This window comes from Paralichthys olivaceus, chromosome 19 (genome assembly GCF_024713975.1).
Source record: "Paralichthys olivaceus isolate ysfri-2021 chromosome 19, ASM2471397v2, whole genome shotgun sequence".
Taxonomy (NCBI): domain Eukaryota; kingdom Metazoa; phylum Chordata; class Actinopteri; order Pleuronectiformes; family Paralichthyidae; genus Paralichthys; species Paralichthys olivaceus.
This window is the reverse complement of record NC_091111.1, coordinates 14532472-14552776: the sequence shown is the minus strand read 5'-3', so window position 1 is coordinate 14552776 and position 20305 is coordinate 14532472. Positions and strand designations below refer to the sequence as shown.

Below are 20305 nucleotides of genomic sequence, written 5' to 3'. Positions count from 1 at the left end.
AGACGGACAACAATGTTACAGTGGCTCGAAGGCAATGGCATGAATGTCTTCTAGATATTTTCTGGGGGGAAACAAAGACTGGAATAGAAGAAAGTGGAACAGAATCCCTTCATTGACGTTGTATATTGTGAAAGGAGATTTGCTGTGCAGTGATATTATGTGTTTAAACCTTTAAATCTTTATATACAGTCTATGGTTTAAACACGTAGTGCAGGCTGATGACGTGTTGCACAGTGAAAGAGGTCAAACTGTTTTGTATTGTTTGTTCAGATTGTGAGTTAAAGACAGTTTTCAAGTAAAGTTCCACATATGTTTAATGGGTTCAATTGAAAAAAACAGTATTTAACACATCCACAATTGATTCACTTGGCATAAATGTATAAAAAATAAAAATGCACTGATATTTAAAGCATTCATGCATTTATGATTATTATTATTATTATTCGTTATTGCACAACTCATACATGAATATATTAGAGTCTGCCCAGCTCCATCCAGCTGCCACTTCCCCGAACCTGAAATGACAAGAGCGAACAAAGAATCCAGGAATTGAAAAAGTAGGAATGAGGTTTCCATGATTGATCCCTTGACATGAAGATATTACGATGAATAATGATCCACTGACACTTAAACCATGGAACCTCATGCAACCCACACATTGTGATGATTATTATTATCATCTTATTATTATTATTATTATTATTATTATTATTATTATTAATATTATCAGCTTGTACCAGTGTTCACCCTTCCACTTCTCAGCTCCGTCCCCCGGCCTTGTTCCGGGTACCTAAAACAAGCGAACTCTCCCTCTGTGACGTAAAGCGCTTGCCTCCATGTTTTCGCAGGCCTGTAACTAGCCACCGTGCTAATGCAACTTACGGACCTTTACTGAGATTTTCACAATAAAAAAACCTCCCGGCTGCCGCTTGTACCTCTCCACACGCCGCCTGAGTTGGGGTATGTACACCTGGACACGTCCACACTCATCTCAAACTCGCGCTCAGCCCAGAAAACTGAGCTTCTTGTCGGCAAACACCAGCTCTAGCTCGTGTTAGCTTAGCCTGAATGAGCTGCTCGGTTGCGGTAACGTGCTTTATGCTAGCTTTAGCTAACTAAGTTGCGAGGTTCTTCTTTTTTGTTGTAGTTCGTCAACTTACGTCATTTAGTCACAGCATTCACGTGTCGTAATTAAATAAAGTGTTAACACAACAACAAGGGGCCTCGCGATGTGAAGTTAGTGACCTGTGCCCCGCTGAAGCTGGACAGGATTGTAACACTGGATTGAATTTAGCCACACAGCAGAGTTTATGAAGCTAATACTTCATGTCGTTGTAACAGTACTTCTCATTTTAAAGTTGTTTTATTTGGGAGAGCTGAATCCCAGTGTGAGTTGAACTTATCGGGTTTAAGTAGAGAGCTGATGGGTTTCTCTTGTTTCTTCAGGTCGGTTCGATTCTTAGCCACAATGTCCTTCCCCCCTCATTTAAACCGGCCGCTGTTGCCACCTCCAGGGATTCCACCCCAGTATGCTGGCTTCCCCACAGGTAAGCTCCCACCTGCCTCACCTCCATTCACTTCATTCACTGTAGAGCTGCACATAATACTTTAGTTTTATTAAAGTCAGATCTGTAAACACAGACTGGGTCAAATTACATTTGGTCTTCGTGAACATAAATGAAGGATCATTTGTATAAAGAGCTCGAGTGTTCACAGGAGACACATTTACTTGCCCACTTGTGATCATATGTCTCGGGACAGATGTTAATACCAGGTGTGATTGGCACCTATAATGTCATATGTTCCCAAACAACAATGTCAGAAGTTACTGATGATAACGTGAAAATAATAAACTACAGATACATATTTGTCTCCAGTTAATGTGCATTTCTTCTGGTGATTGCAGGAGCTCCAATGATCCCAGTTCACATGGGCATCATGACCCCCACCTCTGCAGTGATGGTGACTTCCTTGCCAGTAGTCAGTAAGCCTCCAGTTCCGAGGAAGGATACTGCTGCTATGCGAGCCAAAGATGATGAGAGCAGTGGTCCCACCACCACTGTGTTTGTGGGGAACATTTCAGAGAAAGCTTCAGACATGCTGATCAGACAGCTGCTTGCGGTAAGGGACAGAAAAAGATATATCCACTGAGTTGTGTTAAAAAATAAATGTTTCTGTGCATGGACATTGTTTTCATGATTTATTTTCTCTGAAAAGATACATGGTGCATTTAAGCAGGGGAAATCCAATATTGTAATATGATTTTATTACTATATTGTGTAGACAGCTTGCTCAGACTGAATCCTGTGTTGTGGTATTTTATATAAATCCGAATCTGCTTGAATCTTGAACTTTTTTTCCCTTTGTGCTAATGTTGTAGAAATGTGGAATTGTTCTGAGCTGGAAGAGAGTCCAAGGAGCCTCTGGCAAGCTTCAAGGTAATCCATCATACACAAACATAAGGCATCTTTAGGACAGGGAATACCTATTCAAGACATTTTGAATCAATCTATTAAACTATGATTGAGCATGTTTTATTTTTGACCATATTTTAATCCACCACAAAATGTATTTCTGTATATTTTTTTGCAGCATTTGGGTTTTGCGAGTACAAGGAGCCAGAGTCTACGTTACGTTCCCTGAGGCTGCTTCATGACCTGCAGATTGGAGACAAAAATCTCTTGGTGAAGGTGGATGCTAAGACAAAAGCTCAGCTAGACGAGTGGAAGGCCAAGAAGAAGACTGCAAATGGGGTATGTTTGTTTTAGTTTAATCAGTGGACCTGAATTTGTTGCTTCGTGAGTAGGAACATGCACCTCCCTGTGTTCTACACCTCTGAGCCGCTGCCCACATTTCAAACAAAAAAACAGATAATAAACGAGATTCTTTCTTTACTGACAGAATAAAAAGGCTGAAGATGGAGGAGATGATGAGGAAGAGGTTCTAGACGAGGAGACCAAGAAGAAGGATCAAATAGTTAAAGGTGCCATTGATGGCTTGATGCGGGAATATGCTGCCGAACTCAACGCACCTTCACAGGACGAGGACTCCCAGCGACGAAAGAGAAAAAAAGAGAAAAAAGAAGAGGTATACAAACCTAGATTAATTATTTTCTAACTTGTACCACCATTCTCCTGGAACCTGAAAGTGAGTATTCTTATTACACCCAGACAACTGACTTTTCCTTCCTTTTTTTTTAAACACAGGATGACATTAACACAATTGATATGGAGGACGACAAGAGAGACCTGATTTCCAGAGAGATTAGTAAATTTCGTGACACTCACAAGGTAAAGTGGCTCTTTTGATCTTGTAGTTGACATTACAGGTTTTGGACAGCAGTTCACTCCTAGAGCTTGCACATTTAGTTGACACATTTACCAAGCTTTACTTGATCTCAGCAACATGCACACCGTGCAACAAATTGGCCGTCCCTAAACTTTAACTCACCAAACATATGAGTTCGCCCCATATTATTTTGAAATGTTTCATGTTCAGTGTTAGGACACCACAAGCAGGCAGACAGCTCGTACTTTTGTCACCTTTCTCAGGCCTGATTTGACACCTGTGACCACCGTAGTGAAATCTATCTAGGTGTGACCATTTATAGATCCATTCTTCATTCATCACACAAAAATGCATGGAGACGATGTAAAGTTACTTAAAAGCTAATCTATTCATTAAACCCCACCATTATGATAGTGATCATATGGTGACTAAAGCAAGATGAATCTCAGAGCTTTGGAAAAAGTTGCGAGGATAGGATGTAAGTATCAGCCTTTATTTACTATATACATATACTGGGCGTCCCCCTCTTGAGGACTTGCATAGGGGCAACTGCACTGCACTGTATGTGTTGGCTTGGGCTGCTGACGCTCTTTATTCTATCGACCATTTGTCATTATAAAGGCACTTCCTTACTTTTGTGATCCTGAATTTATGACAGCATCGGTTGTTCCCCTGAAAGCTGGAAAGTCAGTGAACCTGTGCGAGTCCTAAATAAAGTATGGTTTGTCATAATGGTGTTCATGTTGAAGCACAAGGACTCTTGTCAATAACCACTGCAGTGTTCTTGGCTGTAGCCTTTATTATGCTAGTGTGGGGGGGCGCCCTGTCCACAGCAGCATGCTGATCTGAAGACTGGTAAGGTACGTGCTCTCTGTATGTTGTGTTGTGTGATTACTCTCCTCCATCTCTTGCTCTCCATCAGTATCTGCACCTGACAGTAAGTTTATGCACAAAAGACGAAACTATTGTTTAGTAAACAGATCACGTTTGTCTGTTTGGACAAAGATGTTAATTTAAAAAAAAAAATTCAGGTCAGAGATTTAGTCAAAAACAGGAAAAGACTGCAACAGACACGATAGAAAGTGAAGTTAGCACTGTTTTTTTATTCACTTTTCCTTTTTATTACAATTATTTCTTAGAATGTAACGAAAATTGGTATAAAAACTACCAAGGAAGATGACTAAAATCTGCTGCAGGAGATTCTCTGCTCAGACGCTTTCACAGCAACACGGAGTATCGAGCGTTTAGGCGAGGGCGTGATGCATTTTGCTGCAAAGAGCAGCACATCAACACTGGCGTTGGCCCTTATTACCAAAAGCCCCCTTCCATCTTGGTCATTGTCTTCTACGTGTATAGCACAACCTTTTCATCCTTAGATATTTGTATTCTTTTTTATCTTTTTTCATATTTGCATCTGTCACGTGTTAGAAACAAACATTATCCAGAGTTTTTACTGGGGGGGCTGGTCGGAGAAACTCCAGAAAAGGTTCAGAGCCTCTCAATTATGTAAAGATGCTTTTCATTCAGTACAGTAGAGTTTAAAGGAGCCCTGATAGATTCTGTGCAGAGGTAAGTAAAATAAACTAAAACAGATGCAACATTTTACATCTGACATTAATTAAGCCTATTTTTACCAGAGCCAAGGCATAGAAATAATACACTATAGTTAACTTCAGGTACGTGAGTGATTAAAATTGCTAACATCTCATATTTCCTTCTCTTGAGTTGCATTACACCCAAGGCTTGTGCTTCTTTCTGTTTCTTACCAGTTGAATTTCTGTAGCTTCATTTGGCTGCGTTGAATTTCAAATTTAATTAAAATTTACATTCAACTCATGCGGCACACACAACATAGTTTTTCATTTCGTTGTGTTCAGTTCTGGTTTGTGTCAGATGCCATTTTAATGATAATGTTAACCAGATGCACTCAAAGCCTTGTGTGTAACGTCCATAAAGACAAAGCTGTGGTGTGTGTGTGTGTATGTGAGAGTATTGAGTCATGAAGAGCAGCTGAAGACTTCTGCAGGGGTAAGACCGCTTCTACAATTTCATTTATCTGTGCAGAAATGTACCTGATGTTCATTATGTTCTTTTTTGATTTAGCACTTAACCGAATGTTCATTGAAGTAAAGGCTACTGTTGTTGTTGATGAATATGATGATGATGCTAAAGCAAGACAGAATCCCATAACGTTTTTCCCTTGTATACCGTGTGACCTGCTTTCCTCCCAGGCCTAACTTAAAAGGCTTGTAGGGGCAGCGAAGGGCTGAGTCCATAGTTCAACACCTGTAAGTCACAAACAACTAGTTCAACCAAAGACTGACGCCTGCTTTCTGTTTTTGTTTTCCTTGTTCTGAGAGGAGGACTCTTAAGGAGAGAAAAAGCATTGTTTTTTGCAGCACCTTTTTCTCGTTATGAATGCCTCAAGCTGAACATGTTCCACAGATCTCGTTCACCATTGAAGTGGTTTCCAGTTCCATTCGTAATAACCTGTAGTTTATGCTGCAAGTTTGAAGCAAAAACACTTGATTGTATTTCTTTAAATTAGCGCAGGAGCTGTCTCTCTGAGAGGGAGAGCCTTTTGATTCTTCCAGGTTTTCTCCAGTTTGAGTTTAAGGAAATCCAGCTTCACTTGCAGGCCTTGCACGGACTAGTTTAGGGCATGTTACTATCTGAAATCTCAAAATCTGGAAACCACTTGATCTGTGCACAGTAGCACAATGAACCGCTTGACCAAATGTTGCATTGGCTGAACCTGTCTGTGTTTTGCTCTGCAGAAACTTGAAGAGGAGAAGGACAAGAGGGAGAAGGAGCGGCTGGAGTTCGAGCGGGACAGGAAGGAGCGGGAAAAAGAGCGAGAGCGGGAAAGAGAGCGACGTGACCGCGAGAGGGAGAAGGAACGGGAGAGAGAGCGGGATAGGGAAAGGGAGCGAGAACGGGACCGAGACCGAGACAAAGACCGCGACCGCAGGACCAGAGAGAGAGAGCGGGACAGGGACTGGGAGAGAGACAGAAGCCAAGAGAGGAGTGCCGTCCGCAGCCGATCCAGGTACAGGAAGAAAGTCACAGTAGAGGTGTAGAGATTCCTAAACCTACCTAAATAAGTTATAGTGCCTTTTCTTCAAATCAAATGCAGTAATAATAAACTTCTCCCCTCCTGTTTGCAGGGAGGTGAGTCGAGACCGAGAAAAGAAGCGAGACCAAGAGGACGAAGAGGAGTCGTATGAACGCAGGAAGCTGGAGAGGAAACTCCGAGACAAAGAAGCAGCCTATCAGGAGGTAAGGGAAGGTGGGATGGTTGGTGGTGAGAGTCACAGCTCCTAGATCCAATGAAAGATAACAGTTAATGTATTCAAGAATAGTAATGGGAAAGTTTTTAGCAAATTCAACACCTCAAATATTTCTGTTTCAACCTGTTGTTAGTAGGTGTGTTTGTGTTTAGTTGTGAATAATCTGACACTGTATTAACTACAGCGTCTAAAAAACTGGGAGCTCAGGGAGAGGAAGAAGGCACGGGATTATGCCAAGGAGACCGAAAGGGAAGATGAGCGTCGACGAGAGATGGTGAGAGGACGATGAGTGAACCAACAATTTATTTATCCCAATTAAAAAGTGCTATTAACTGTGCATTTTATTGTGTTGTGAAGAAGACGTAAATGTAAAAATGTATCTTCAGGTGAAAGAGGGGAAACGGTTGAAAGAGTTTCTTGAAGACTATGATGATGACAGAGATGATCCCAAGTACTACAGGTGAGCAACTGGGAAACAAATATGCTACTGTTCTTTCTTCATTAAATTAACTGTCATTCACATGTAAAGAGGAATTCCATCTGACATGCAGCCGCCACAAAGCTTGAATTTACGATATGTGTGATGTTTTTCAACATCTATTTAAACTTGCAGTGTCAGAAATACAGTGAATTTGAAAATAAATCATTTTAATTAAAATTTCTGTTTGAGAGATTTGAGCCATGTGACACCTAAACATGTAAAAAGTTGCAGCAGATGCCGTGTTACCCAGATCAGACGTGCAGCAGATGCAGTGCTGCAGCTATGGCCATTGTTCTGAAAGCTGTTATTTTTGATGTGACCCCTAGGGGCAGTGCACTGCAGAAGCGTCTCAGAGACCGAGAGAAGGAGATGGAGGCGGACGAGCGTGACAGGAAGAGGGAGAAGGAGGAGCTGGAGGAAATCAGACAGAGGCTGTTGAGCGAGGGACATCCAGACCCAGACGCAGAGCTACGCAGGGTACGTCTGTAACATTACTGTGTGTGTGTGGTTCTGTGTGTGTGTCTGTGTGTGTGTGTTTGCTTGTAGCCAGTGAGCGTGCTGTATTTTGTCTTTGTGAAGGTCACTTCATCATCTGGCTCTCTGAATATTTGCACATCAGGGGTGTCCAGCTTTCATTGTCTGACATTTTTTTCTGGAAAAAACAAACGATTGGCTTTAATGTCTGCATATCTTCCTCTTATTGGTCCAGATGGAAGAGGAAGAGGAGGAGCGTCTGAGACAACCTCCCATCATCCAAGAGCCAGAGCCCGAAGAGGAACGGGAGCGCCACAGGGGTTCACGAGACCACCGGGACCGCCGCGGGGAGCAGGATAGGGCAGAAGTCCGCCCCCGGCCCACCCACTCAGATGACGAGGTAGAGGAGGGTGAGGAGGACGTGTATGACAACGATGAAGATAACCCTGACACTAAACCGTGCCTGAAGCCCAAGATGCGGCCCATCACAGCGGCACCCTCCGTGTCGTCGGCAAGTGGCAACGCGTCCCCCAACACGCCCGGGGACGAGTCGCCCTGCGGCATCATCATCCCCCACGAGAACTCGCCCCCAGAGGCGCTGCCGCAGGAGGAACACCGGCCGAAGATCGGCCTCAGCCTCAAACTAGGTGAGCCTGAAATGAATCTGTTTAAGGGCGTACTACAGAGAAAACTAAAAGGAGAAGGGGAAAATGAATCTGGAACAATTTGAAATGTCAGTTAAATATTAACTCACTTCTTCTCAAATGTGAAAATGACCATTTTGTCATCGTAAATAAAATTGTCACTGTTGGTGGCTACACTTAAGACATTTAAAGAAATTAGTTTGGGTTAAAATTGTGATAACATTCTTAACTACATTCTGACATTCTACAGACAAAATGACCAATTGATTAATGGAGAATAGTTAAGAAAATTATAATGAATAATAATACAAATTTTAGGTAATTGAACAATAATTAAACTGCCACAGTGACGGGAGATTTATGGAGAATTTCTATTTGTACAAAAAGATCAGCGCTGTAAATTAATGTACCGTAATATTTCCTGTAAAAACATGAAGTCATCGTGTCTTTCATGTGGTAAATTCTGGTGAAGATCAAAGATAAAGTAAAAGTTCCTGCAACAAATAGAAGCCACATCGACCACAGTGCACAAGCAGCACGTCTGTTGTCAGTAGCTTGTGTAACAAATCCTCTCAAATGGATTTTTGTCATTTTAAAAACCACCTACCACACACACACACACACACACACACACACACACTGTTCTTCCACATACATTCATCTGACTGGAAAAAACGTACAAAGAATTCTTTGTGCTCCATTCATACTCTTATATTCATTAGAATAATCATAACAAAGAGCCCCTTTCTCACTGGGAAATGAGTTTGGATAATATAGGAAATCACTAAATATGTGAAAGGTGTTTAGAACGTGTATTATTGTTATTACCAATGAGTAATATGTAGTGAAACTTGATGTTTTTTAAATGTCCTTGTTGTCTCCAGGTGCCACAGGAAGCCCCAGTCAACCCAACGCAGGTAAAAGGAAGAAGCTGCCTGTGGACAGCGTCTTTGACAAGTTTGACGAGGAGGAGGCCGACGAGCAGCCCCGCAAGAGGAAACTGGTGCCGCTGGATTACGACGACGACAAGAGCCTCGGTGTGGACGGGGCCGGGCTCTCCAGCATTAAGGGAGCCAACAACGAAGAGAAACGCAAACACATCAAGAGCCTGATAGAAAAGATTCCCACAGCAAAACCTGAGCTGTTCTCCTACCCACTGGACTGGTCCATGGTTGATACGGTGAGGACACGGGGAGGAATGTAAATAATAATATAAATCACATAATAGATCACAATGACAAACTCTGCGCTCTGAATTCTGAGCAGCTTCATGATATTTATTGATCAGAGACAGAAAAAATAATTTTTCGCTGCTTCCTTTCTGATTTTCCTTTTTTTTTCTTGCTCGTCTCATTAATTAACCAGAAACAGTTGCTGATTTAATTCTACTTGTAAAATCTCTTGGTCCTTAGACGTTAATGGACCGACGTGTTCGGCCCTGGATCAATAAAAAGATCATCGAGTACATCGGAGAGGAAGAGGCCACATTAGTGGACTTCGTCTGCTCCAAGGTATCGAACACGTGATGTTTATATATTTGAATTTCAATCAGATTTGGAAGGAAAGAGAAACATTGAATATGAAACAATGCTGATGTTTTTGTCCTTGTTTTCTCAGGTGATGGCGCACAGTATGCCACAGAGCATCTTGGACGATGTTGCCATGGTGAGTTGATGTATTTGATCAACTAGAATTTCACTGTCCCCTTCAATTCCTCACTCTCTCAGAAATCAGTCCCATAAATGTGCCAGATCTTTCTTCATCAAGATGCATAAATTATTCCCTGAGAAATGATTGAAACGGGACAAATTCTCTATGTCACAATGTTAAAGAAAGTAAAAATAAAATCCTGGATCTGCACCAAACCTTTATGAGTTATTATCCGAGCAGTACCACATTTTCCCTCCTGGTTTCATTTATTCATTGCGCAATCTTGGTTAAAAACAAATGGAGAATTGTTTGGTCATAAAAAACTGAAGAATCTCTTAATCCTTAAAACTCTTCATCGGTCGGGCTCGAGTGATGGTGAAATGTGTGAGAAATTCTAAAGGCTAAATCCAAACGTCCACTTTCTGGATATGCAGGAAGTCTGTAACTGTGTAAATGTGCTCATCCTCATTTCATCTTCACATTTCAAACATTCCTTACTCTCACATCCATGTCGAAATCTCGTGCGAACTTCCAAAGTTGCGTAATGTTTCTCTAACTCATGAACTGTTGTTGCTCCTGCTCAGGTTCTGGATGAAGAAGCTGAAGTCTTCATCGTGAAGATGTGGCGGTTACTTATTTACGAAACAGAGGCCAAGAAGATCGGACTGGCGAAATAAGTACAACAGCCACTAAATGAAAATCAAATTTTTTTTCTTTCATACAGTGTATAATAGTGTAGCGCAATTACGTCACCCCCCCAAACACAGCGACTTGTCCATATCAGCACAGACTGTAACTGCAGACTCTGCTCATTGACACATTTGCTCCAGTTGTTTGTCTCAACACACTCAGGCTAAATTCACCTCCGCTCGCAGCTGCCGACTGTATCGGTGTACTTCTGTGTATATACAGTTTGCTATAATGTGACTATGATGAATAATTGTGAGGAAGCTACTGACGGCCGCCCAGGGCAGCTGTGGTGTTGCCAGGTAACGTCTCTTGGTCCTTTGACTTTGTGTACATGCTGGTGCACACTTCTTATTTACCGGTGTCACGAACGTCAGTGTTCGAGGTGTGAAATCTGACTTGCAGTTGAATGCAGGTTGGTCGAGCAGAGTTAAGAGATGCACAACTACAAGGATGTAATTTTTTTTTTTACAGGGTTATTTATTCAATGTTTTCGACTCAAACTGACTCTTGTTGAGTTAGTTTCCTTCGTGTTCCCTCATCACATTCCTGATAAACGTGTTGGCATGTTCTTGTCATCACTCCATCTCAGATACACAGCTGTCGTTTGAAATGTCTTGTCGGGTGGTGACGTCCCTGCAGCTGTAAAAGCACACACATCGTGACCACTATAGGAAAATGAGCTAAGAATGTGGAAAACAAGGATTTGACGATGCTCTCCATTTGTTTTTGTATTGGTGAACATTTGAATAAAAATGATTTTTTTATGACCTTGTCCAACAGCGTTTGCTTTTTTTACACCCTTGTTTCTTTAACAATTATCACCTCCAGACAGGAGCATTGAGTTTGATGTGGTTGAGAAAGCGAGTGCTCCGTTTTAACAAATTGACTCAAAACTTAAAATTTTCACTAATTTCTTGAATTTTTTTTGGCTTCTGAACAATTTCTACTATTGTCACTGAAATTCTGTTTTAATCTTTTGATAAATTTACCCATCAGTCACAGCCATTTCTAACTTAGAGCGACTCATTTCTATCTATTAACAACAGCTGACAAAGACACACTGAGATCAAAACTTCCAGAGCTTTATTGATGCCATGTGAGCTAAACAAGAGCAGGACTTGCCAGTAAAAACCCTTGAGCTGGGAGAGAAAGATCACAAAATAAAGCCACCGGTGACCGGGAGACAGACGACCGGTGCTTTCCTCTTTACCCACAAACAGTGACCACAGATGAAGAGTCATGGACACTGAAGACACTGGGCTCTTAAAGCAAGATGCAAGGCCACTGCTTGTAAACACCTTTTGCCGTTATCACTTATCTTAATGGGTGAACTTAAAAGTAGAAACTATGATGATGAATAATTTTGTGATTTAACTTTAATGTGTCCAAGTCTGACTGAGAGGACAGTATTTTGAGAGACCACCCTCTGAGACAAACCCTGCTAATGAACAAACCTGAATGTTTACCAATGAACAACCACCGGTTAATGTTTGTAATGTGAACATTAACATCTGTTGAACTGAGTGACGAATGCCGGGTCTTTCCACGCTTTCCCTCCACCAGCCTTCTTTCCCGTGGACAGGACTAGTCCTCTGTTTTGGCCTCCATCTCCTCGGCGTCGTCGTCTCCGTCCACCTCAGCGTTCTCTCGTTCTAACCTCTCCAGCTGCCGGGCGAGCTCTGTCTCATCCGTGTCCGTCACCACCTTGGGCTGAAGGGGAGAGTTCAAAGTTTAGTTGTTTTTACAGTGATATTCTGTTTTGTCCCACATAAAAAGAAAGAAGTATTTTGGTCTTAACTTTGAGGGAAAATCCTAATTCTGAGGATAAATGTGTAATATTTTATTTGAAAATTGTAATGATGAAAGAATAACTTTGATATTTGTGATAACGTGATTGAGAAGTTATGTAATTAGAAACATTTATGAGATACAGTCGTAGATTTGCAAGCTGCAGAATTTCAAGAAAATAATTCATATTATATTTGAGATACACGTTTATTCTTAAATCTAAATTTGAATTGTATCCTCATATTATAAAATACTGTTCTATGTATTTGGTTGTATTTGTGTTTTCTATTTATTTATATTGATGTTAAAAATGTAGAATATCAAGCTTAAATTATATTTTTTTCAAAAGCGTTTGATAAGAACATCTTCGGAATCGTTGCCGATTTGTATATAGAAACATCCGAATCAATTTTGAAAGAATAGTCATGATTTCTACATTCTCACTGCGCACCTGGGAAAATACTGAACTTCAACAAACTGAATAAAACCAAACAATAAGAAAATGATGTGGCTCACCTCCATCTGGATGTTGAAGACGCCTCTCTTCTCCTCGATCTTCTCCTTGATGGCAGCCATGGCCTGGTTGAGGACAGACAGACCCTCTGTGCGCTCCAGAGTTGTCGTTGTCATCACGTAGCGAGGGGGGGCGATCAGATTAATCTGTCCGACACGCACAGAATTCAAATAAAAACACAATTTTGAAGGTCTCCAGTGGAACCTCAACAAATGCAGTTGACTGGGAGTCAACGTTACTCCTGTGAAAAGGGGAGCACCATTACCTTGATGGGCATGGCCTCTGTGGAGCAGCCGAGTCCGGCCCTCAGAGCCTCCTTCACCGCATCGATGCCCTCATACCCGTAGCACGCCACTTCAATATCTACAGGGAGGGTGAAGAAAGGAAGAACAATGTTACTTCATATTTTACGATCTGTGACACTGAAGTTTCACAGCTTTGTGCATCATCTAAGATGCATTAAATGGACGGCTCCGTTTTACCTGCTCTGATTTTGACAGCCTGCGGAGTGAGTCGCCTGTTGATGTTATCAATCAGCACGTTCTTCTCTTCTTCTGTTAGGTCCAGACAGTCCAGGATGGCGGGATCACTGGAGGACACATTCAAAAATTACTGCTGATGTTTTGGCGGGGGACAGTAAATGAACAGGTTTTCATGGCCTGACACAAACACGCGACGTTTTAAAATAACTTACGACACAGCTTGTTTGAAGACATCGTAAGCTCCGTATCCTGGCCGCTTGTATTTCTCATCAAAGACCCAGGCAGTGCGCTGGTACAGACTCTCTAGCTGCTCGTCCTTGCTGTACTCCAACACCTCCGCCACGTGTCGCAGGATGCTGTACACCTGCGAAACACAACACCTCCAGTCAAACTCACAAACACACTGGTAACTTTACAAATAACCACGGAAACGTGAATGATCAAAATCTGATTTGTCCCCTGATGTTTCCTTTATCGATTTTTCCTTTAAATCACTTTTACAAAAAAAGATTTTTCGGGGTGAAATAATTGAACTTACAGTTTTAGATTTGGTGAATTTATCTTCGCACTTGATGGCCTCCTCTGGTGAAACTCTTCGTTTTGATAGATCAATGTATCCTGAGGAAAAAGAAGAAGAGATGTTATTACTGAAGATACGATCAACTACGGAAAGAGGAAATCGATTAATTAGCTTAAATGGTCAATTTATCAGGTAAAAGCACTGATGACTTGTTGAATCAAGCTTCACAACACGTCTCTCTCCACGGTGTCAGTACAGGCTGAATTCTGGAATTGTTTCTGTTGCTGCGATGAAATAACAAATGTTATCTTTTTCTTAAGTAGGAAATTTAGACAAGATATGCTTATAGAAATTCCTAAAAAGCTGTAATTTCTAAGAAACAAACAATTCAACCTATTTTCTACCCAAAAAAACCCTTTTCATCACAACAAATCATAAGAAATTCAAGATGGAATATCATCAAAATCACTATCATAAAGGATATTAAAGAGAATATTCACAATAATGCACTCACCCTTCTCTTTGTCTACTCGGATGACGACCACGCACTCGTTGCGGCCGATGCGGATGAGCTTGTTGATGGAGCGGATACGTCGACGTGACAGCTCGCTCAGGAGGATCATGCCCTCGATGTTGTTGTACTCCAGGAGGCTGACGTAGGCGCCCATCTCGGCGATGGACCTCACGTTCACCATCACGACATCCTCCACCTCTGGGAACCGGTGCTGGTAAAATCGACAGCTGAGCCCCGGCATCGCTGCGAGGACAGAGACAGTGAGACGCGGAGTGAGAGACAGATCATTGGCTTCTGAAGGAAACTATATAAAGTTTGGGGAAATGTGTCACAGCGATGTGATCAAGGTTCTCTCTCTTTAGAAACTAATGAGGAAGGGTAAGAACATCAAGGCCTTTGTCTCACAACTTCAAGGTACAAGACTAAATTAGTAGTTTGTCCCTTTGAAACAGAGTTTTGTCCAATTTATATTATTGTAGAGCTAAATTATAATTAATTAGTTAGTTAATTAATTAACTAATCCTCGAGACATGGACTAGGATCTTAAGATTTAGTACCAAATCGTTTTAGATCTTCAGGTTGAAGAATCAAACAATCTGAATTGGAAAAAAACTTGCTGACAATTAGTCTCCACACTGTGATAAAATGGAAACTGCTTCATTTTAGGGAAATGAGTGAAAATGTGAACCACTGATCTGGAGGTGAATGCTGAGGCAGCACCAAAGAACAATGGGTCCATTACTGGGACACATTGACAGAATCAGTGAAGCGAGAAATGTACATTTTCACAGCCCTTAAGTTTGGTACTAAAATGATGTAGATAAGAATTATTTATATGAATTTATCTGTTGATTGGTTTATGGATTATTCAATTTGTTGTTTGGTCAATACCTCAAGTATTCTGAAACTCAGCTTTTGACAAACAGAGCAAAACAAGAGGAATTAAACTCACTACATTTTGTTTTTACAGTTGGAAACTAAAACCAGGGGATTCTGACTTGTCTTGTTCAGAAAAGTGATTAAAAAAAGATGAATTAATGATCAAAACAGCAACTAATTGGTTTTCTGTCAGTCAACTACTGGATTTATCAGATTAAATATGTGAAACTGAATCTCCACGAGTCTCCACCATTCATCGTCAAACCAGGATCTGTGGAAACATTACTCTACACATATACAACAAAAAGAAGATTCCACTGAAACTAAAGGACAATTTAGTCCAAATCTACAACAAAACCCACATTAACACAGAAGCAGGGACAGTTTTTATCACTGGTTCAATGGTAGGAAACATGGATTGTGTTGTATTCTCACATTTAGTCCACGATAGAGACGATGAGCAGCAGATATTAGAAACGTCTCTCAAACGAACACATTTAAAGGTAAGGTTTGTTCGTTCGGCTTCAGGGCAGCTGTCGTGGTTCACAGATGTTTAAATCGCTGACTTTAATCTGCACAACGATCCCAGACACCAAGAGCAGAGTGAAAACACCGAGGTGGACGTTTCATTTCACGTTTTTCACAGTGAATGAGATGATGCAACGCAGAAACGAGTAAAAGTTCAGAGCTAAAGCTAACGTGAGAAACCCCGCAAACAAGCGGCTGGTTAGAAACTAGCATTAGCACGATAACCCAGAGTACATCTCTGAGTGATGATCCCACCGAACAACTCATTAAAACAGCTGCTTCTTTATCCGTTAGCCTCCCAGCTAGTAGCCGGTCCGCGGCTCACATGCGGCACATGCACCGCAGCCGAGGCTAACAGTTAGCTCGTTAGCTAGCCAGCTAGCCGTCCCTGCCTTGCCGTGAAAATAGAAACTTCCTCGGTACGAACTCACCTGTGTCATATGTTCACAGGACGATGCGCTGGTTTGTTCCGAGCTGACGGTGTCTGAGCGTCCTCTGGTGCCTTCTTCTCGGTGTCTTTTAGCGGAGAACTCGGGCCCGTTAGCTCACTGTCATGGATGCGCTAAGTGCTCGACCCGGAAGAGATGGTGCGAGCTCCGCGACCCGCGCATGCGCAGAAAAAAAGGGGGTGGTGGTGGTTCGGAGCGGGGGGGTCACATGACCGGAGGAGCAGCTGATCGTCACCACGGACAAGATCACGACCGACAGCTCGGTGCGTTCTGCTAATCCTGCACGGAAAAACAACCGACTCTCCTGAGCTGCGTGCACAGAACTGACGAGGACGTGTCCGGTTTTTATTCGAGATCTCCTGAAGACTAGAATCCTCCACAGAGAGACGACAACATGTCCGGAAAAGAGAGGATCGACATTTTCCCCTCCAGAATGTAAGTTGTTCGCAGAAGCTAGATGCTAGCCCGCTAGTTAGCCCCGGGCTAGCTGAGATCTGTTGTCGTTGCTTCCCAGCGTCTCACGTGATGGTTCCGTCGGTTCATTCGATGTGAATGGACGTCGGTCGGCGCCGCGCTGTGATCTGAGCCTCGTGTTAGTTTATGTGAGAGCCAGGAAAAGAGGAAGAGTCCCTGTGTCATGTGATGAAGCTCAACATCATCCGAGTGTGAGCTGTCAGTCTGTCCGAGGTCAGAAACACACCGAGGCAGGAAACACTGGAGCCTCTACAGATCAGCTGTGTCCTGCAGGATTGAACCTTTTTACCATGTTGGTTCCATCGTGTCTGTTAGAGGACTGTGTGTGTGTGTGTGTGTGTGTGTAAAAATCTGAATTTGTTCCCCTTCCAAAGCTCCAGGCTTCGGTTGCAAATGTCTGTGGGCTGTGATGTGAGTGCAGATCAAACAATAAATGATTCAATCTTTGTAATTAAGCATTTTCAACTAGAGAACTGTGATGTGTTACATTTCTCCTCAGAGTGATTTCCAACACTCGACATCAGGGGTTTCCAAACTTTTCAGCCTCTGACCCCTGAGACTTGAAGAGGACACAGTCCACAAATAATGTGGGTGTCACTCAAACACGTCCCCTCTTTCCAAATAAGAAGTTATGACAACAGCCTGTTGGAGACTTGCGACCCCCCCCCCCCTCTCTCCCTGCGGTTGGTTGAAGAATACATATGGATATTATTTAAGCTAGTTTGCAAATGAATCCTCATCGCTTAAAGGTTATTTATATTAAATTCAACTAAAGTTATGACCAAAAAATAGCTCAAACATTTCTAATACTTCCCTTTGTACGTCCAGTTTCTGACGCTCCAAATGATACCAGCTCAAAACTAATGTGAAACCAAGACTAGAAAAATAAAAAAAATGGAAAAGACATGAAACCCTGATGTCAGCAACATCAGCACGAGGATGGATTCAAATACAGCTCTGTTTCATATCAGACGCCTCAAGAGGAAGAAGAAGGATTCATGTTTTGGTGGCTGGGTAGCCCAGCTGTGACATCATGGTAGCTCAGCTGTGTCCCTCATATTACCCAGTTAACACATGACACGTTTGATCGCAGGGCTCAGACCATCATGAAAGCTCGGCTGAAAGGGGCACAGACCGGCCGCAACCTGCTCAAGAAGAAAGCCGACGCCCTCTCCATGCGCTTCCGTCAGATCCTTCGCAAAATTATTGAGGTCAGTCGAAAATGAGTTAATTCTCCGTCCATTTCAGTTTCTCAGGTTGTTTTATTGGTTTCAGATAGATGGACTCTCAGAGAAGTAAACTGTGAACTTCATCCTCTCATCTCTGCCTCTTTCAGACTAAGACCAAGATGGGGGAGGTGATGAGAGAGGCGGCCTTCTCTTTGGCTGAAGCCAAATTTGCAGCTGGAGACTTCAGGTAAGAATCAACAGTGTTTCGACAGTTTTTCAAGACCAGTATGAATGAATTTTAAGACGTATGTCAAGTAAAACACATACTATATATATATATATATATATATATATATATATACACGTAATCTCACAATCTACTGGCGGAGACAGTCGGTATCCGTAGTCTTTCTCACAGACGTTTGTAAACTATTAGTTATCAGTTTCACTTCTGTCTTTTTGGTTGTTTTTCAGCATTAAAACATTCTTAAGACATAATATTTTAATATATTTAGGACTCTTTAGTGTCTGAAATTTCTATTTTTGAATTGTATAAGACCCTGGTGGTGGTGTGGTATTTTCTCTCCACAGCACAACTGTAATCCAGAACGTCAACAAAGCCCAAGTGAAGGTCCGGGCCAAGAAAGACAACGTGGCAGGTAAGCTTTAAAAAAAACAATAAAAAACTGTCAACGTCTTCTTCTGAGAATCATCGTTACATGACAGGAAATGTTCTGATGCACACTTTCACTGTCCGTCAGGAGTCACCCTACCAGTTTTTGAGCACTACCAAGAAGGCGGCGACAGTAAGTCACATCTCAGTTGTTGCTCTGTGACAGTGTGAACTCACATCGTCACATAGACTCAGTCTTTGTGAGCCTCTGATTGAACAGGACCCTCTCACCCTGTCCAGGTTATGAACTGACCGGTCTGGCGAGAGGAGGAGAGCAGCTCTCCAGGTTGAAGAGAAACTACGCCCGAGCTGTGGAGCTGCTGGTGGAGCTGGCCTCCTTACAGGTAGGGGGCGCTGTTAGATTTGATACTTGACAAAATTAAGTGGACAGGGATGAAAAGTAACTAGAATTTCAAGTTATCTGTAATTAAGTTGAGCATTTTCATATGAGTCTGTACTTAAGTAGTCCATCCACCTTGATTCATAAATAATAATTCTGCCTTTTATGAGTACTTTTACTTTCTTTTTTAAATCTTTTTGAATATTTGTTGTATCAAGTTATGTATTTAAACGAAACCTTTTGAAAATGACCATTACGTCTCTGTGTATTTTTGCAAGATGGATTCTGACACACATTATCCACTCTCTGTTTGCAGACATCATTTGTCACTCTGGATGAAGCCATAAAAATTACCAACCGCCGTGTGAATGCTATCGAGCACGGTGAGTTCACACCCTATTAAACATTGTTGCCTTGCTTTCGTAAAACTAAATTAAAAAAAAATGTGTTACTGCAGCTTGAACCATGTTTATTCCACTTTTCAGTGATTATCCCGAGGATTGATCGCACCCTCACCTACATCATCACAGAGCTGGATGAGAGAGAACGAGAGGAGTTCTACAGGTGGAAACATTTTAGGGAGTCTCATGATTCTCAGATATTTACCTTTTTTATTTAGTGAAGTAAAGCCCACGTGCTACTCACCTAATTGTATTTTTTTTGTGGTAACTTACATCTCCTCCTGCTCCAGGCTGAAAAAGATCCAAGAGAAGAAGAAGCAGCTCAGGGAAAGGACCGAGCTGGAGATCGCGGCCCGTCTGGCTAAGCTGGGTCCCATAGCGGAGCCCTCCAACATGCTGACGGAGGAGATGGACGAGGACCTGCTATTCGAGTGATGCGGCCTCTCCGGGCTGACGAGTCGCCGACATCGCTCCATCATCCTATTTATTCTGTGCCTCTCCGGGCCAAGTCTATGTCTTCTCATGCAAATCAATGAAAGCTGTTTTGTTGTCGTTGTCTTTGATGATCTGTTCTGTTGTTTCGGTGCTGGAAGGTGTGTGTGTGTGTGTGTGTGTCACTGTACAGAACCAGTGTTGAGGAGTCGGTTATGAAATAATTTAAATAATAAGAATATAAGTGTTTACACGTGGTTTGTGAGCGACGTTAAAAAACAAGCATTCCGCGGGTTTGGTCGACTTGTAAATACTTCAGTTTGCTCACAACAGTCGGAGGCGTTGCATGCTGTACAAGTTTAAAGGTGGTTGTAGATTTCAAGGCGCGTGTGAGTCTGTTGCGGAGGTGCGTCACACTGCTGACCTCATATCACTGGGTTGTTGTCTTCACCTCATTAGATGAAGATGAGGATGTTTACCGTTGCACCAGGACCCCTATTATATGACCCCCGCTGTAAAACGTGTGAACAAGGCCCAAGACTTCATCCAAATAAAGATGTTCGACATATTCAACCATTGCCTGGACTTCTTGTTGATATTTACACGTTCACTAAAGCTTTTCAAA

General features: G+C 42.1%; 3 protein-coding genes across 3 annotated transcripts; 2 read left to right on the top strand and 1 right to left on the bottom strand.

Moving 5' to 3' along the window:
* Nucleotides 1–793: 793 nt before the first annotated feature.
* rbm25b (RNA binding motif protein 25b) lies at nt 794–11284 on the top strand. The gene is made up of 17 exons (XM_020097559.2): nt 794–960; nt 1447–1547; nt 1907–2121; nt 2381–2438; nt 2593–2753; nt 2902–3087; nt 3207–3290; nt 6066–6337; nt 6456–6567; nt 6763–6852; nt 6965–7038; nt 7386–7536; nt 7769–8180; nt 9062–9357; nt 9590–9688; nt 9795–9842; nt 10412–11284. Exons 2-17 carry the CDS (start codon nt 1469–1471, stop codon nt 10502–10504), a joined length of 2430 nt encoding a protein of 809 aa, XP_019953118.2. The 5' UTR covers nt 794–960; nt 1447–1468; the 3' UTR covers nt 10505–11284.
* Nucleotides 11285–11578: 294 nt separating this feature from the next.
* Nucleotides 11579–16373, bottom strand: eif2s1b (eukaryotic translation initiation factor 2, subunit 1 alpha b). Its single transcript, XM_020097560.2, has 8 exons — nt 16174–16373; nt 14336–14578; nt 13840–13919; nt 13514–13665; nt 13302–13408; nt 13085–13182; nt 12822–12965; nt 11579–12227 (listed from the first exon to the last, which is right to left on the bottom strand). The coding sequence occupies exons 2-8, from the start codon at nt 14574–14576 to the stop codon at nt 12102–12104; spliced, it is 948 nt and encodes a 315-aa protein (XP_019953119.1). The 5' UTR covers nt 14577–14578; nt 16174–16373; the 3' UTR covers nt 11579–12101.
* A 112-nt stretch (nt 16374–16485) lies between these two features.
* atp6v1d (ATPase H+ transporting V1 subunit D) lies at nt 16486–20253 on the top strand. Its single transcript, XM_020097561.2, has 9 exons — nt 16486–16626; nt 17759–17876; nt 18002–18081; nt 18426–18493; nt 18596–18640; nt 18748–18851; nt 19164–19230; nt 19333–19411; nt 19539–20253. The coding sequence occupies exons 1-9, from the start codon at nt 16586–16588 to the stop codon at nt 19681–19683; spliced, it is 747 nt and encodes a 248-aa protein (XP_019953120.1). The 5' UTR covers nt 16486–16585; the 3' UTR covers nt 19684–20253.
* The last annotated feature ends 52 nt before the right edge of the window (nt 20254–20305 follow it).